General features: G+C 40.4%; 1 protein-coding gene across 10 annotated transcripts in view; it reads left to right on the forward strand.

Annotated features, from left to right (window-relative positions):
- Positions 1 to 13,751, forward strand: part of NEBL (nebulette) — a 333,764-nt gene that overhangs the window by 301,646 nt on the left and 18,367 nt on the right. For 8 of the 10 annotated variants that reach the window (XM_070255120.1, XM_070255116.1, XM_001496364.5 and 5 more), the window contains 3 exons: positions 725 to 896; positions 3,544 to 3,636; positions 4,853 to 5,002. In XM_070255120.1, coding sequence (XP_070111221.1) covers positions 725 to 896; positions 3,544 to 3,636; positions 4,853 to 5,002 — 415 coding nt within the window. The remainder of the gene's footprint in view (positions 1 to 724; positions 897 to 3,543; positions 3,637 to 4,852; positions 5,003 to 13,751) is intronic. The other 2 variants (XM_023632250.2, XM_014737063.3) reach the window with 1 other exon arrangement.

Consider the following 13,751-nt stretch of genomic DNA (forward strand, 5'->3'; position numbering starts at 1 on the left):
ATTGTTTGTAACTCTCAATCTAATTTTAAATAATACTGTTTTCTTGAATAATTGTGTGGAAATAGTTTATCATTTTATTGCATATTAAAGGTTAAGAGATAGGAAATTAATTTGTAGCTAAGTTGGTACCTTTTAGGAAGTAACGAGGATTAAAAAATATCTATCTTTGGGCCCGCCCAGTGGTGCAGCAGTTAAGTTCACGCACTCCACTTCAGCGGCCTGGGGGTCGCAAATTTGAATCCCAGGTGTGGACCTACACACCACTTATCAAGCCACCCTGTGGCAGCATCCCACATATAAAATAGAGGAAGATGGGCACAGATGTTAGCTCAGGGACAATTTTCCTCAGCAGAAAGAGGAGGATTGACGGCAGATGTTAGCTCAGGGCTGGTCTTCCTCAGGAAAATATATATATATATATATATATACACACGTGTATATATCTATCTTTTAAAGCTTCTGACTGATACACAGGTTTATATATAATTTAAAAGAGCCATAATGATGAAAAACATTGTGAAAATATCAGCACTTCATTTCTGATGCTAGGAAGCTGAAGTTTTGGACATTGTTTTTGGAATAATTGGAAAAGATACGTATTTGTAGAAAATAATCTAGATCCAGTTGGTGCAGTGACAGCTGTCATTGTATCAAGACTTTGTGAGCTATGTAACAATCAGAACATTTCAGTTTGAGTTAATATTGTTTTTTCCTTTGTTTTCAGGTGAAATATCATGAAGATTTTGAAAAGACAAAGGGAAGAGGCTTTACTCCTGTTGTGGATGACCCTGTGACCGAGCGAGTGAGGAAGAACACCCAGATCGTCAGCGATGCTGCCTATAAAGGTGTCCATCCTCACATCGTGGAGATGGACAGGAGACCTGGAATCATCGTTGGTAAGCTGCTGGTCCTTCTCGGCAGGTCTGCACAGTCAAAAAGATTCTCCTTGCCATAGCTTTAGAATTAGCCTCCTTATTCATCAGACTCCTCCTCAAATATCTGATGTGGTGCCCAGTTGAAAATGGACCACAGGCCGTGTTATTGTTTGCACCGTGTGGAAAGGGATTCATGGCATTCACAAGGTATCATTGCACATCCTTTCTATTATTGCACGTTCTCTGTCTTTAATACTTTTCTGGTCTTAAGAATGTTCCTACTTTTTCAAGAAGCAGCCCAAAGATCAGACACAGGTGATAACAATGGTTGGACAATTATTCTGTTTCCTTTGGTTTGTATACTTGATCAATATATTGTACTGCAGACATCGTCTGCATGGGTGACAGAAATAACAGAAACAATCCCATTTAGGTCCTTTAGTACAAATAGAGATATTCTGATGGTATTCTGTAAAATGAATGGCCTGTATTTTTTTGAATATTACTCTGAACTGGGATAATCAAGAGCTGTCTGAAAGTCCCATAAATCAGAGCAGGAGGAACTTTCTCTTCCTGCTGTTCCTTCTAGTCAGTCAGAGGAAATCTTAGGAACATAGTGTTGAATGGGGGCTGAGACACTGAGGATCACACTGAAGTCCAAGGCAGGGCTAGAAAGGAAACTTACTGACTTTTCAGTGTATATCAACAACTCACACTTCCAAAAGACTGTCGTCTTCTCCAGAGCAGTTTGCCTCTGAATTTTTGTAGCTAGTCCAATTATATTATATAGCTCAAATAATATTTTTGGTACCGTGCCTCTCAGTAACTTCACTGTTAGGTGATCTTCATCTTCAAAGGTAAGAGCTTGTTTTTTGGAACTAGGGAAAGGCCATTTAGAGGTGAGTTGGGGAGGAAAGTGTATCTTTGACAGGGTAATGTCTTAGCATAAACAAGGGTAGTAAAATCAGGGCACTAAGTTACTTTGCTTACTAAAGCAACTCCGAAAGCGTTTTCCGAAGAGGGATTCCAGACATATTTGTAGGCAAGTGATAGCTTTGCTGATCTTCCCAAGTTGATAGCTTAAAAGGATCACATTAAGTTGGATGGATGAGTTGTGATGTTTTCATCGCAAGTCATGCAGAATTAGAAAGTTTCATTGCTTTGTGTTAACATCTCATAAGGGCTAGTGCGGAGGGTCTGATTCATCCCGTGAGGGCGAAAATGCTGGAGTCTGCACAGCTTACCCCAGGTCCTACCCAAATCAGGGGCCAGGAATGACGGTGCAATCTTTGCTAGAAACTGTGAGAGAGTCCAGATTTTGAGCTCTCAGACATCAGTACTCATTACCTTTGATGTAGAAATTATTATTTTTTAAAAAATATAAGATATATAACTCTAAATTATTCACTTACTGGGCAATCCAGAAGTCAGCTTATGTCTTCTTATTGAGGGAAACTGTTGTTTGTTGAGGATTTGCCTTTGCAAGCACAAAACGAACTACATTCAGCAAACATTACGCTTCTGTGCCAGGCATGAAAATACAGGCTTAAAGATTTTCTGAGTAATTCAGACTAAGCCAATTTGTCCTGCTTCTATTTTGGTTGGAGGCTCTGTTCCTTAGTAGTTGTGTAGCCTTGGCCAAAGGAACTCAATCGCTCTCTGCCTCAGTTTCCTCATCTATAAAATAGGGACCCTATAGTACCTAATTTAATATATTATGAAACTTAAATGAGTTATAACTGAGAATAGTGCTTGGCATATGGTAAGCACTACATAATATTAATTAAATTAATTAAGACAGTAGATCCCCAGTTCCAGTTTGCTAATTAATTGCTTTTACTCATACTCCATTTCTGTCACATGTCTGCAACTAGGTTTTTATTTTCCTGTTGTTGGTACAGCACTATATGGATCATTTTAGGACCTGATAAGCATTAGTTGGAGAGAGTAATGAACCAGAAGTTATTAGATTTGGATTCTGCCTCCAGCTAAAATGGCAGACCCAGTTGGCTGGCGCGGTCTGATTACTGACTCACCTGTGGTCCATTGAGAGCCGGAAGCTGCTCCTGGTTCCTCTTTCCGTCCCTCCTCACTCCTTGCTCGGTGCCTTGCCTTACTGCCCTTTTCTAAAAGATGTATCTTACATGGGTTAGCTTGTGCTCATGGGCTCAGAATGAAAACCGGGCTTGCCACTTGCCTACATTTCAAACATTTGTTTCTGTTATAGGGAGAGAAGTTTTTGTTTGTTTTGTTTTCTCAGACAAAAACCTCTCAGTCGTTTCTTCTGGATTACCCACGTGTCTTTAATGAGAGGTTGTAATCAAACATTTTCCTGGTTTTCGTGTGTGGAGAGCGCGAGGGATTGGGGCTCAGCGGTGCGGGAGTTGTCTGGTGTGCACATGTGCTGGGTGAACAGTCACAGGCTCCATGTGGCAGCTCCGTGAAGAATAAACCATGCAACCTCATTGTGATCATAAAATTTTCTTAACAAATCCTTGTGAACGTGGCTGTCCCCTCATTCTCCTTGGGGGTCTGCAGCTCGGTAGGTTTGCTTATTGCATGTTTGTTTTTACATATATTGCTTTACAGACTTCCACTGGACTCTTTGGTGCTGACTTTTTTTTTTGTATTCATTCTTGATCTGTTGGTGTCTTCCTTTTGGTAAAAGACCTCAAAGTTTGGCGCACAGATCCAGGCTCCATCTTCGACATTGATCCCCTGGAGGACAATATTCAGTCTAGAAGTCTACATATGCTCTCTGGTATTGCTTACATTTTGAGTTTCTCTCCATTTACATGGTTTTCTCCTGAAAGGGAAGCTACTCTGACCTGTAGAGGTTCATTTGCCAACTGTGTAATGTCAATTTTAAAGTTGAAGATTCAAAAAACCAAAAAAGTGCTATGTTGCTTTAAAATACCATAAATCATGTATGAAAACAAAAGTTGCAAAAGGGGTTTATAACATGACCTAGATTCATTTGTTCTAAATTCATTTAAAAAAGGCGTCTAGAACTTGCTTATGTGCTTTTTATTAGTGAATATGAGTTTATAAGTTTTCTGGGCTTAAAAATGCAATTATTTGGCTTACACCAAAGTGCTAAGACATAAAGATTTGTTTCATGAAAAACATTGTTCCAACATTTTAAATGTAGATTTGAAGAATTATATATAAAACAGTGGAGAGGTTTTGTGTATAGCATCTAAATGTCTTAAAAAAAATAGACTTCCAAGTATCCTTAAAATTTCTCTGAGTTTTTATGTAAGGCAAAATTTATATTTTACATAGGAAGTTTATTTGACTTTTATCTTAGACTGAATGTTTACAACTAAAAGCAAAAAAGAGAATGGTTTGGGTATAGTGATGGCATAGATTGACATTTCACCCTTTCAGACTGTGTTTAGCAAACTGAAGCTTTGACAGTTATGCAGTTATTTCAAACAGTATAAATAGATGTATCATTTAGGTCTGACTCTGCCCCCAGCTTTCTACCTTAGATTTAATTGTTGACATTAATAAAATTGAATGCCCAAGGCAAAGTCAGGATTCTAATACTTTTATAGTCAATTTGACCCGCATAATCAGCTAAAACGTGTCAATTAACTTTCTAAAAATAAAGAAAAAGCAAGACAGACTGTATGCTTGGCGATACTTGAAAACAATTATGTATAACTAGATGTTATGTTGGATAGAAATTTATTAGTTTGCCAATGTTTTCTTAGTTCTTGTCGATTTCCCATCCTTCATCTGTCCTTTCAAATCTACATTAAAAAAACGAAAATAAATGATTTTTAAGTCATTTATATAGTGGATGCAGTGGATGCGGAAATCTGGGAATAAGTGAACTTATAATAGCTGAGGTTTTGGAATATTATTGAATAGGAGTTATTTCTCTTCCTTGTTAAACTTTTAAATAATTTTTTGTTTCTTCTGTTCTTGAAGTCACTTAATCACAGATATATGTTTTCCCTCCAATATAGAAAAGGCGAGTCTCTATAGGAGACACCGGTCTCGATCTCATTCCAGCAGTACGTTCGGTACGGGTCTGGGAGATGACAAGTCCGAGCTATCCGAGATTTACCCTAGCTTTTCCTGCTGCAGTGAGGTAACACGACCATCTGACGAAGGAGGTATCCACAATGAGCCACTCTCCAAGAAAAGTCATTTTTTAAGAATGTATCACAGGCGTGTCTTTTAACCTGTTCTTCACCTTTGCACAAACGTTTAGCCCGGTGTATTTGAAAATTTTAAATTATGTTTAGAAAGTTGTCTTTTTTTTAAACTACTAATTTGCATCTTTGCATGTTTGTTTTCCCATCTTCACTCTTTTCACCACAAATGGATCTTTAACAACAAAAGGCTCTTGGGATCTACTGCGTGATCTGTCTTCACACGAGTTGTATGCGATGGATATGCACAGCCCGAGTGGAAACTCGAGTTCTGTGGAGTTCGTATCTGATTTCCATTAAGGAAAATTGATCTCACAGTTATATTTGAGTGGCTAAGAGGTTGCCCTGAACCTGTGTGTGTTTAAATATTGATATACATTTGTAGACAGAGTTAGATGTTGCCAAAAACAAATTGGGTGTGATCCTTGCAGTATGAGATTTTTTTTTAAATGAAAATATTGTTGATTGTTAATAATCTTCTCCGTATTTTATAGAACCATCATTTTCCTCTACATTCTCTTTTTTTTCTTCATCCAAGCTGGTGGGCTAGGTTTAGAACTTTTAAGTTGAAATTGTTTTGGATGTTAAACTAATCCTGGCGATAAAGCTGTTATGAACGGTTAAGACTAAGGTGCAGCTCCCTGCTCCCCACTGCAGCTACATTTCAGTACAGTGGGGAAGCCAGAGGACTGAAGCGCATAAGAACAAAAGCAATACTGAATTTCCTTTTCAACCACAAAGGTCACATTGCTGAAATCCCTAAGGCAGGAAATTTTGAAGTTGAACAAACCTAACACCTTGGGAGAAAAAGTAATGTCACTGAGGACCTGATGAAACTATGAAAGCTCTTGTAATTGTATAATTGTTGTTTGCACTCATGAAAATAAAACACTTATGAGAATAAAATCAATTCTATTCTATACATCTTAAATTATACATTCAGACCGGCCTAAACTTGATAGAAAGTTTCTTTTTAATTACAGCTTTATTGAGGTGTAATTGACATATAAAATTGTAAGATATTTAAAGCGTACCTCATGATGATTTCATATACATATACATTGTGAAAGGAGTCCTCCTGTTTAGTTAATGAACACATCCATTGTTACTGCACAAAATTGGGGTTCTCTTGCTCAATGCTCATAAACAGCCAATTGTTACAGTATCAGCTTTTGAGAAAAGGAAAAATCGTCATTGCGAGATTGATCTGCAAGGAGACAGGAAGCAGCAGTCTCAAATCTGTCTCCCTGATCCAGGATTTGGGGCGAAATTTATGGGATGAAGGGCAGGGTGGTCTGAAGTGTGGAGAAAGATGTTTGGAGGTGAGAAGTGAGGTAATTGATGGTCTGTGCAAGCATAGTCAAGCTTCATGGCTCTTCATAGGACGCGTGTTCACAAAATGGTGGTGTTAGTGTGATCTGAGAGTGGAATTTTCAGCCTTGATGTCAAAAGGGTCTCTTATTGGGCATTTGCACAGGCTCGGTTGATGGGTTGGTGGTCTCCACCAGCCTGAACTGGACAAGGGGTTGTTTCTCAGTTCCAGAAAAACCATTCTTAATTACTCTGTTGATGAGATGGGGTCAGTTGAACTGGTCCTAGAGGGCCTGTGGTTACCCTATCACCTCACACATTTATCTCTTTTTTTTTCTTTTTTGGTGAGAACATTTAAGTTCTACTCCTTTAGAAAATTTTAATTATACAATATAGTGTTGTCAACTATAGTCACTGTGTTATACATTAGATCCTCAGACCTTATTCATCTTATAACTGAAAGTTTGTACTCTTCTACCAGCCTTTCCCTATCTTGCCCACCCCCAGCCCCTGGCAACCACTTTTCTACTCTGTTTCTATGAGTTCAATTTTTTTTCAGATCCCACCTTAGTAGAAAGTTTTTAAAGATCTCCTTTCTCTGTAATCTAATGAAACGTGTGTCAACTAGTTTTGTGCTCTCCTAGGTAAGATAGACATGAGGGACCTCCCCCTTCTGTGTCTGGTTCTCTAACACAGGGTTCAGTAACTTCTTGAGGTTTTCTTATTTTGGATTTTGGGTTACTGATGTCTCCCTTCAGTGTCCTCTGTGGTTCTGGAGGTACAGAATAATGTTGATGCTTGATGAGATAAATAAAACCGCAAGCAACTACAAAAATACCTTTCCATCAACCTTATTTAACTTTACTCAGTCCAGTGTGTTGGAGTTGATGTCTCACCCAAATGCAATGTCCCTTAGAGTCTTTGCTTCACCAGTGACCTTTCTACTTCGTTCATTCGTTTATTCACCAAATGTTTATTGACTGCTCTTCGTACACTAGCCAAGAGCTTGGATCTGGCAGTGCACGTAGCAGTGAGCAAAAGAGACATGCATCTGCTCCAAGAGTCTTAGAGTCTGGTGGGGGACCCTGACATGAAGCAGATGCTTATCCAAGTAATATATAATTACAAACAGAGTGAGTGCTGTGAGGGGAGGGCATGGGGCGACAAGATGTATAACAGGGGAATTCCATCTGGCCTTGATGTCAGGGAAGGAAGATATGAGCTGAGATGTGAATGCTAAGTGATAGTTAACTAGGCCAAGGGGGCTTTGGGAGAAAAAATGTTTCTGATGGAACAGAGCACTGAAATGCTGTGTCAATGACACGTTCAAATGAAGGCATCAGATAGGCAATTAGAGTTCAGAGGAGAAGGCTGCACTGGAGATAAATGTGGAAGTCATCATCTGTGGCACTGATAAGGTCTTGAATGAATCTCTGCAGAGAAGGAGAATTCGGAGACCCCTCCTGCAGATTTCTCAGCTCCCTCTGTGCCAGCAGAGGAAGTCCAGGTTTGCTTGTCTCCCATTCCGTTCTCTCCTCCAAGCCTGCGTTATAAAGACCCTCTGCTGTTGGTTAAGCTCTTCTTTCTCTTCTCAAGCCACAGCGCCTTCTTTTTTCTAATTATTTCTCGCGAGAGGACCCTATACTCTGGCAAACTGAATGAGAAAATGTCTCCATTGAAAGAAGGTATATATATATTCTTGCATTTCTATTAGAATTTCAGTAAGAGTAACACATAGTTAACAGGGAATAATTACGTTTTTTAAAATGGAGGAATTTCAGACTGTGTAAAAGGTGGCGGGAGGAGATTTTTGGTGGGAAGTGGGGGTCTCAGTAACTCAAATCATGCCTTGTAAGAAAAGCTGACTCTTTAGAGGCATTTATAAACTTATGTCATTCTCAGTCATCTGTCATGAGGCCAGGTTGCCCTGTCTTTAGTGATGTTTCCTGGTTTGGAAAACAGATATTGAAGTATGAAGCAAAAGGAAAGATGTACCAGTAAGTTTTATAATGAACACAAGGGATGGTGCACCCCCAAGATGTCTGTGTCAATTTGAAGAGATTTTACGATACCTGGGAATATACTCCTAATGTCATTTATTTTAAGTGAAGCAAGGCATATTCTATCAATTGGCACCTTATGTCTGCATTTAAATGATTAGTGACATATCAGATCTAATATGCCCAAAGCCTTTTCCCCACTCCGCTCTCCCTCTCCCCCTACTTCTGCCAGTTTTTCAGGCCTCCTACTTGCTATGTGGCAGTTGCAACTTCCAAGGGTCAGAAGTCAAACCCTTGGGAGTCATTCTGCACACTTGTCTTTTTGTTTGTTTGTTTTGTTTTTTGAGGAAGATTGGCCCTGAGCTAACATCCATGCCCATCTTCCTCCACTTTATATGTGGGACGCCTGCCACAGCATGGCTTGACAAGTGGTGCTAGGTCCGTGCCTGGGATCCAAACTGGCAAACCCTGGGCCGCCGAAGCGGAATGTGCAAACTTAACCAATGCACCACCGGCTGGCCCCCTGCACACTTGGCTTTTACTCACGCCACACATCCAACGTGTTAGCAAGCTTCTCACCTCTGCCAGCAAAAGTGTACCCAGGATCTGACTGCCTGTGTCCACCTCTGCCCTCACTGCTTGTTTCAGCTGCTGCCTCCTCTCCCTCAGCTCAGCACAGAAGCCTCTGAGGGCTTCCTGCTTCTGCTCTTGCCGCTCTGCATCACCAACCCTCTGCCTTGGTCTGTTCTCCACCTGGCAGCCAGAAGGAGCTTTTTGAAACAGAAGTCAGATCCTGTCACTCTTCTGCTACCATTTCATTCTGAATATATCCTGGATCCTCACCATGGCCTCCAAGGCCCTCATCCGATCTGGGCCCTGGCGGCTGCTCTGACCTGAACTCATTTGCTGCCATTCTTCATGCACTCATCCACTCTGGTCATCCTGGTCTGCCTACTTTATGCTAACCTTCCAAGAAAGCTACCCCCCGGGTCTTTGCACTTACTGTTCCTCCTGCCTGGAACACTCCCCGTCCCACCTCTCCTGAATAGCTGTTTAGCCCGATTTTTCTTCATGTTTCTGCTCAGATGTCACCTCGGAGAGACCTTCTCCAACCACCAGAGATAAAATAGCACCTTCTGGTACTGTCTGTCCCTTTTACTCTGCTTTTTTCCCCTTCATCAGCACTTAACAGCCCCGGCACTGTTATGTATTTATTTGTTTGTCTGTCTCTGCTTCCCGAGCCTAGAAGCCCCACAGGAACAGAGGTGTGGGCTGTTTCGTTTACTGCTCCATCTGCAGCTCTTAGAATAAGCACTCTTCAAATGCTGGTGAATGAATGAAATGGCCAGATTAATATTTTAAAAACTAGACCCACATATATAAATATATGTAAGTATAATTATTTTTTTTAAATAAGGTGCTATTGTGGAAGGCTTTCAAGGAAATTCTTCCGCTTTTGTTTTGATATGTTTCAATGACATTAAAGCATAGCCGGAAAAAACCTAAAGTGGAAACATTCCCAGAGTATTATTTTTTTTTTCTGGTGGGGAGGGGAGGCAGTAGGATCCATGACTTTTCAGCGGCTTTGAAATTTAGGGTCCCCTTTGAAATGTGTACTATGTGGGCCCTGGTAAGGAGGTGCTGACTGACTTTGTCAGAGGGGGGAGCTTTTATGGTGATGACAGCTGTTTGATAAAAACCTTCAGTGTCTTTAACAGTAACACTTAATCACATGCATTGTTTAAATGCCATTCTAGAAACTGAGAAGAATTTTAGAACAATACTTCTTAGCGTTAGATGAAGAGAAAAGAAAATGTTCATATGTATTTAGAAATGCCATTTTTTTCCTTCCAGATTTTGTTGATTCCTTTAAATTTAGATTAGGATTTTATCTGATGAAATGTGTTCTGTCCCAGAGAGATGTCTGTCCTATTGGGGTGTCTCCCTGCTGTCGAGGTGGTGTCCACTCAGTGCAGCGGGACAAGAAATGCACTTCATCTTCGCTCTCTCACTACTCAGTCTGGGCTCTGGGGAGGTCAGCTCCCCTTATTAGGCTCAGATTCCACATCTGTAACAAGAAGCATGTAGAACAAGAAGCTTTCTAAGATGTTTTACGTTTCCTAAGCCAAGTGCCGTAAATTTCAACGAACTCTAGTTTTTTTCTTTCTCTTCCTTCTCTGGATGAGAATGTGTTTATGTCCTGAAGGCGATGTGTTTTACTTTGTGAATTAAGTGGCCGGGCAGTTCTGAGCATCATAGTTTTCCGGTCCTTCTCAGTTAGAGGAAATTCTAATTGTTAGAACAAAGGGTTAAACCATCAGCTCATTTCCTTGAGGCAAAAGTACAATGTTTTCCTCATTCACATTTGGTTTTCATGAGCATTAACATAGAAGCCTTCTCCTTTAAGTTTTTATCGTTGTTTTAGTTACGTGTTTCTCATGATATTTTCCCATCTTGCTTTGATTGCTGAATATTTTCATTTTCTTATAAGATTATTCTGGGCTTTCTTTGCTTTTCAGTCTGCTTTCCAAGGTATTAAGTTACCAAAGGGTTTTCATTTTACATCTCTACTGTGTTACTTTGATTCAATAAAAGAGGCTTTTATTTAAACTTCGTCTAATTTTGTTTTCATTCTTGAATAGTATTATTTGAAGTTATCTTTATTGCCTTTTGGTATTAGATTAGGTTAACTTATTTTCATTTGACACAGTTCCTTGAGTGGAAATAGCCCTGATGGTTTCTGCTTATTTCATTGCAAGGTTTTCTTTGATCTTTGTGTTTGTCTTTCGTTCACTTGCCTGCAACATGGATTTGCCTGCCGGTATTACTTTGTATTTCTTTGCTTTTCCTTGATTTACAGCATTGCTTTGCTAGTATTGTTATGTGTTTGGGATCTCAGTGTTTACCTTTCTCAGTTTAAACTTGTATTCAGTTTTGCTTCAAGTGTTTTATGTATTTCTGTTTTCTTCTGGAGCATCCAGGACATCGCAGTGTGATGGCGAAGGAAAACAGCTGATGCTCTTTTCCAAAGAGAAATCCTCAGTGTTCCAAACTGCTGACCTTTCCATTTTGCTGTGAAAGAATCTTACTGGGATGACCGAGTCCTGCCTTAACTGATAGAAAACCAGTTTTCTGAATTCTGTGACCATCCCAACTGGGCTGTGCTTATAGCATTCCATCCCATGCACTATGTTCTTAAAAGAGGTTAGGTTGCAAGAGATGCCTCAGAACATTCTGGAACTCTCAGTAGCTTGTCTGTACATATACCAAGAGAGCTATGAACCAATTATGTAGCCAATTGCCTTGGTGTTTTATAGGCACCATAACTCCATCTGTTCATTCACCAAACATTTATCTAGTATCTCCCATATGTGTGAGATGCTGGGAACATAAAAATAAAATGTACAGTTGCTGTCTTCAAAGAACTCACATTCTGGTGGGTGAACCAGATGCATAAACCCACGGTGCTCAGGAAGGCATTATGATGGAATAATGCATAAGGTTAGAATTAGCCAGGCAGAGAAATGGGAAAGGAGTGTTTTAGGCAGGAAAGTAGCATATGAGAGAACATAGCACATTGGAAACTTGGTGTGTTTGGGCACATCTGGAGCCCAGGGGCTGTGTGTGTCTAGGAGATGGGCTGAAGAAGAAGACCAGAACCAGAGTGAGGACAGTGTGAAGCCACAGTCTTTTCAGAGACAGGGTTCAACTGAATATAATTTCAGGGCACTTCCCTTGGGCTCTATCCTGTAGGCGAGTTAGAGGCTATTTAGAGGACCAGTTACCTAGACTAGAAGGTAACTGAGGCTCTGCCTTGGAGGTTTGATCTACTCTGGGAGCTTGTCTAAGAGTCTGGTCTGCATTGGATGATTTAGATTCTACCAAGGAAATTGACTCCTTGGGCATCAAATGACCAGAAGACCTTCTTAGGAGTCCTCTAGAGGGGCTGATGGTGTAGAGACAGCGTTGTGGACTTTTATTTCAAACACCACAACTTCTCTCGTTGACATTTGTCATTTATGTATAAGAGCAGAAACACCCACTCTAATGACTCCCAGACTCCAGACAAAATAGCCAACTCCTGGATGTTTAATAGGCATCTCAAATCTTTTATCTGAAGCCAAAATCTAATGTCTTGCCTTGTCTTCCCCACCAAACGAACAACACACACTTGTTCTTCTCTTTGTTCATCTTAGCTGATGATATGATCATTCACGCTTATACTCGGGCAAAAACCGTGACGTTGTCCTTATCACCTCTCTTCCTCTCACACTTCACATCACATGCATCTGTGTGCCTGTTGGCTCTATCTTCAAAATATATCTGTCCCAAATCCGGCCACATTTCACGACTTCTACTGCACCCTGAGCGAATCACCTTTGTATCTCCTTGAGATTGCAGAAATAGGCTCCCTGGTCTTTGTAATTCCATTCTTGCCCCTTTCAGTCTGGCCCCCACCCAGCTGCCAGTGAGCCTTTAAAAACCTGCACCTGATCTCATTACATCCTTGCCCAAACTCCAGTGGCTTCCCATCACACTTAGACTAAAAACCAAGGTCTACCGTCTACAAAGCGCTGCATCGTCTGGCCCTTGATCACATCTCTGATTTCATCTTCCACCAGCCTCCTTGCTCCAGCCACACAGATCTCCTGGCTGTTTTAGCACGCCAGGTGTTCTCCCACCTTGAGCTTTTGCAATTTTAATTTTTAATTTCCTTGTGTTTTGTGTGTGTGTCTGTGTCAATCTGTTTCATTTCTTTGTGTGTGTGGTGAAAACACTTAACGTGAGAATTATCCTCTTAATGTATTTTAAAATGCACGAAACAGTATTGTTAACTACAGGTACTATATTGTACAGCAGATCTCTAGAACTCATTCATCTTGTATAACTGAAACTTCGTACCCGTTGAGCAATGACTCCCCATTTCCCTCTCCCCCAGCAGCCATTCTATTCTCTGCTTTATGAGTTTGGCTATTTTAGACTTTGTATAAGTGGAATTATGTAGTATTTGTCCTTCTGTGACTAGCTGATTTCACTTCGCATAAAGTCCTCTAGGTCCATTCATGTTGTCACAAATAATAGGATTTCCTTCTTTTTTAAGGCTGAATAATATTCCATTGTGTGTATGTAACATATTTTCTTTATCCGTTCACCTGTCAATGGGCATTTGGATTGTATTCATATCTTGGCTATTGCTAATAGTGCCACAGTGAACAAGGGGCCATGGATATCCCTTCAAGATCAAGGAAATACAGATCAAAACCACAATGAGGGACAAGCCCGGTGGTGTAGTGGTTAAGTTCATGCACTCTGCTTCAGCACCCTGGGGTTTGTGGGTTCAGATCCCAGGTGTAGACCCAAATACCATTCATCAAGCCATGCTGTGGTGGCGTCCCACA

The sequence above is a fragment of the Equus caballus genome, chromosome 29 (genome assembly GCF_041296265.1).
Source record: "Equus caballus isolate H_3958 breed thoroughbred chromosome 29, TB-T2T, whole genome shotgun sequence".
In the NCBI taxonomy this organism is placed as follows: Eukaryota; Metazoa; Chordata; class Mammalia; order Perissodactyla; family Equidae; genus Equus; species Equus caballus.